The sequence below is a fragment of the Oxyura jamaicensis genome, unplaced genomic scaffold (assembly GCF_011077185.1).
Source record: "Oxyura jamaicensis isolate SHBP4307 breed ruddy duck unplaced genomic scaffold, BPBGC_Ojam_1.0 oxyUn_random_OJ71925, whole genome shotgun sequence".
NCBI lineage: Eukaryota > Metazoa > Chordata > Aves > Anseriformes > Anatidae > Oxyura > Oxyura jamaicensis.
The window spans coordinates 430-4,531 of record NW_023310761.1 but is presented as its reverse complement, the minus strand read 5'-3'; the positions used below and the strand labels follow the sequence as shown (position 1 = coordinate 4,531).

General features: G+C 67.0%; 1 protein-coding gene across 1 annotated transcript; it reads right to left on the bottom strand.

The window, feature by feature from the left end:
• Nucleotides 1–212: 212 nt before the first annotated feature.
• Nucleotides 213–3,517, bottom strand: GINS2 (GINS complex subunit 2). Its single transcript, XM_035314313.1, has 5 exons — nucleotides 3,341–3,517; nucleotides 2,525–2,639; nucleotides 2,059–2,158; nucleotides 883–1,009; nucleotides 213–552 (listed from the first exon to the last, which is right to left on the bottom strand). The coding sequence occupies exons 1-5, from the start codon at nucleotides 3,428–3,430 to the stop codon at nucleotides 427–429; spliced, it is 558 nt and encodes a 185-aa protein (XP_035170204.1). The 5' UTR covers nucleotides 3,431–3,517; the 3' UTR covers nucleotides 213–426.
• Nucleotides 3,518–4,102: the final 585 nt, after the last annotated feature.

The window sequence follows — 4,102 nt, the reverse complement described above, 5'->3', positions numbered from 1 at the left end:
CTGGGTGCTGGAACAAAACACCGGGACACACTCGGTGCGGTCCGGTCGGCTGCCGGTCGTTTATTTTCACGCGGTTTCAGATACAAATAACAGCCAGACGCGGCACAAAACAGCCCGGGCGGGAGAGGGAAAGCCATTTCCTTTTGTCCTCCCCCCAGGAGCAGCCGATCTCCCCGGCACGCACCTCTCGCTACCCGCACGCCTTCCCCGTTTCAAGGCTCCGAGCGAGTTCCCCCGGCGAAGCGCCGCCTCGAAATTCATCGCTTCCAAGCCAGCGCGTGGCCTGTGCTGCCCTCAGAAGTTCCCTCTCCGAAGTACACCCACGCTGCGCGGGGCACGGAGCTCTGCCCGCCAGCAGCAGAGAGCAGCCGAGCGCCCGAGCGGCTTCGGGGCAGGCTCTGAAGCCCCCCCCCCCCCGCGGGTACCTCAGAAGTCCTGGGACTGGGAGCTCTCGGCGGGCTGGAGGTTGGTCCGCAGCTTGTACATGTGGTCCAGGGCTTGGGTGAGGAAAGTCCCGATCGTGTTGATCTCCATCAGGGTCAGGTTATCCAGCTACAAAAAGAGAGACGACGGCAGGATGTGGGGAAACGGCCCCGCCGATGTGGGAAACCAGGAACCCGGAGAGCAGCTCCGAGGCACCAGGGCGCCCGTTTTTCCTCCGGGGACACCCCCACGGGACCAGCCCGGCCGCCACCCCCGGCCAGGAGCAGCCCAGAACCAGCCCAGAACCAGCCGATCCCTTTTCCAGAGCACAACCAGAGGTTTCAGCACGCGGCTCCAGCTCCCTGCTGCGGCCCGGGAACAACGTGCCCCGACCGCGCAGCCCCCGGGGAGCCCCCGGCGGGGCCGGCCAACCTCTGCCCCCCCCAAACCCCGCCGCACCTTGGCGTGAGCCTCCTGCTGCCGGACGAAGCTGTCCGCGGACAGCCGCAGCTTGGCCATGCGCGTGTCCCACGTGTCCTTCACCAGCGTGCGGATCTCGTCGGCTTTGGGGATGTTGTCGGAGGCGCTGGGGGGGGGAGGGAGGGAAGAGAGGAGCGGAGCAGGCTGCAAGGGGCTCGCGGAAGCGACGTCGGCAGCTCCTCGGCCCTCGAAGGCATCAGCAGAGCAGTTTGCGGTATTAAAAACATCGAAGCTCAACCCGCAACTCGACAGGGAAACGCAGCCCGGTGCTTCTGCTGCTGGGGTGTTTTGGGGAGGGTTTATTTCCCCCGCAGTGCTCAGCCCTGCCGCAGCAGCTGGTTCTCGCTGCCATCCTTCTGCTCTTTCATCGCCCAGCTGGTGCGAGGTCCAAGCGAGGCCAGCGACGTGGCCAAAGCCAGGCACGCGGCAGGGAACTGCGAGGGCTCGGCTGCCATCAGAGCCCCGGCGCCGTGCTCCCGGGGCCCCGGCTGAGAGCATTAAGCTGAAAGGAGCGAGGAGCTGTGCGGCAGCCTGCCGTTAAGGCAGCTCAGCCCTGCCACGAGGACCTCAGGAGATCAGATCCAGCCACGGGGTTGTTCTGGCGCGAGGGAGGGAGCCGCACGCCAAGAGCTTCGTCTCCGGGGCAGGAGGCGGCGCTTCAACGACCGCCCCGCTGCCACCGAGGGCTCGAAGCGCTCCGAACAATCCCAGCCAGCACATTTCACAAGTGAAATGCCTCAGCAGGCGCGAGTTTAGACTCCCAATCTCCCCGGCCTCCCGCTCTCCTCAGGCCGTGGAAGGAGCTTTCCTCCTGAAGGAGAGCCAAGGCAGACGTCTGGAGGGCTGAGGCTGCCCAACAGATTGCTGCCGCGGGACGCGGTGCCGGCTCTGCAGGCCTCCACGCTCCGCTGCCGCCCAATAACGCGGCACAGCCCCGACTGTCGGGCCGTGGAATGAGCAATCCCCAGCTACCGAGACCCCAACTTACCGCGAGGGAACTGCCGCAGCGAGATCCGGGCCCGGCGTGAAACGAACCCCCGGTAACTCTCCCTTTCCCCCCCCAGCCCTCCGGGGCTGCTGCCCACGAAAGCTTGGAAAATCGTCCGTGCGAGCACGTAGCGAGGCGGGAAGCATCGCAGCGCGGTTCCTACTTACTAGTTTAACAGCAGCTTCGTGAGCTCCATGTAGTAGGGGCTGGGCATGGGAGTGAAGGTGTCCTCTTTGCGTTCCTGCTCCCGAATTGCCTCCAGTTTTTCTGCAAGGCGGCCAGGAGCGGTCAGGCGCTGGCAGCCCTTCCACGCTCCCCCCCCGGGGGGAAATAAAAAAAAAAAAACAGAAATAAAAGGCGGGCTATTTTGGCAGAACCCAGCCTACGATTCGAGCTGGTGTAAACGTGGACAGCGGAAAGGGAGGAAAAAGGGTCCCTGATGAAGCAAAAAGCCCTGACGCCCATCCCGGGGGCCGGCAGCAGCTCTGCCGGGGCAGCTGTCGGCTCGTGCCCTTGCGTGAATCGGGCAGGAACGCTCCCCGCCGGCCCCTCTCTTCCTGCAGCCCCGCCGGTGGTTGCTTCTTTCCCCTCTCCGCTTCCCTTTGACGCCAAAAGGGAGGGCGCTGTCCTTACCCACATCCATCCACGCCGGGGGAACCAGGCGGCACTTCTGCCTCTGCTTCAGGTTGATGGCCAGCCAGACGGGCACCTCCACCGGCAGCCCGGGGTTGAAAGGGCCCAGGTCGCCCTGGGGGAGGGAGCCGAGGTGAAAATACGGTAGCTGGAAAGGGCTCGGCCACTGCAGCGCTCTGCTCGGCTGGCCCCGGCCGCTTCGGGAGGGTTTTGAAGGGATTTTAATTTCAAAAGCCTGAGCCCGGATTCCCACCTCCTGCTCCCCACGCCCCCTCCCAGCCCCTGCCCTGCCGATCCCCCCACCCCGCAAGCCCTCTGGCTCCCGTCCCCTCTGCCCCAATGCCTCCCCCCCAGCCCCTCTCCCCGCCCCTGATCCCCTCCCGGTTCTGCCCCGCAGTTCCTGAGCCCCAGTCCCCAAATCCCCCATTCTCTGACCCCAAATTCCCTCAGCCCCTGTCCCCAACCTCCCCCAATCCTGACCCCAAATCCCCCAGCCCTGACCCCAAACTCCCCGGCCCTGACCCCAAACCCCCCATCCCTGACCCCAAGCCCCCCTCAGCCTCACCCCCAAGCCCCCCCAACCCCTGTCCTCCCGATCACCCTCCCCTTGACCCCAAATCCCCACTTCTAACCCCAAAACCCCGATTTCTGACCCCAAATCCCCCAGCCCTGACCCCGTACCCCCTCAGCTTCATCCCCCAAACCCCCCAACCGCTGTCCTCCCAACCCCCCGTTTCTGACCCCAAACCCCCCGTTTCTGACCCCAAACCCCCGTTTCTGACCCCAAACCCCCAGCCCCGACCCCCGCCCGCCCACCCCGATGAGGTGCACGCGGTCCATGCTGAAGCTGGGCACGATCGTCACCAGCTCCTTCTCGGCCAGGAACTCCGCCTCGGCCGGCTCCATGGCGACAGCACCGGGACCGGGACCGGAACCGGAACCGGAACCGGAACCGGAACCGGAACCGGCTCTCGGCCCGCCACGCGCCCGCCCTCCCCATTGGCTACGCGGCCGCCAAGCCCCGCCCACCGCTCCCGCTTCCCGCCGCCGGGCGCTTTTTCGCGGTCTCCGCTTGAGGGCGGGACCCGGCGCTTCTAAAGGGAGCGCTGATTGGTTGTCTAGCTCCTCCCTGGCTTCCCATTGGCTGTCGCGGGGGAGCGGTGTGTGCCGCTGGCCGCGGGACCAATCCGAGCGCCTCCGGGTGCGTTGACCAATCAGCGCTCAGCACTTGTTGCCAGGGCGCCGCGGGGGAGAAGGCTCCCTCGTGGCGCGCATGCGCAGTGCGCCCGCTCCCTGCTGCTCCCTGCTGCCCCCTGGCGGCCGGGGCGGGCAGCGCCCCGCGGGCCATGGCGGCCGTGCCCCCCCCCCCCCCCCGTACCTGAGGTACCCCCCGGTACCCCCCCGGTACCCCCCGGTACCCCCGCGCCCCGCGTGGGGTCCTCCGGCCGCCCCCAGCCCTGCCCTGCCCGTGTGTCCTGGGGGCAGCTGCACACGTTCAGGTGCTGGACGTTGCCCCCCGTCCGTGCATCCTTCCAGCCATCCCTCTGGTCACCCCCCTGCACCGGCACCGTGCATCAC

What these genes read in the sequence shown, in the direction of transcription:
- GINS2 (XM_035314313.1), bottom strand. Translation starts at nt 3,430, where the DNA reads ATGGAGCCGGCCGAGGCGGAGTTCCTGGCCGAGAAGGAGCTGGTGACG. An exon ending in CCCGGCGTGGATGGATGTGG is followed by an intron (nt 2,159 to 2,524) that starts GTAAGGACAGCG and finishes GCCGCCTTGCAG; the next exon opens with AAAAACTGGAGGCAATTCGG. An exon ending in AGCAGGAGGCTCACGCCAAG is followed by an intron (nt 553 to 882) that starts GTGCGGCGGGGT and finishes CTCTTTTTGTAG; the next exon opens with CTGGATAACCTGACCCTGAT.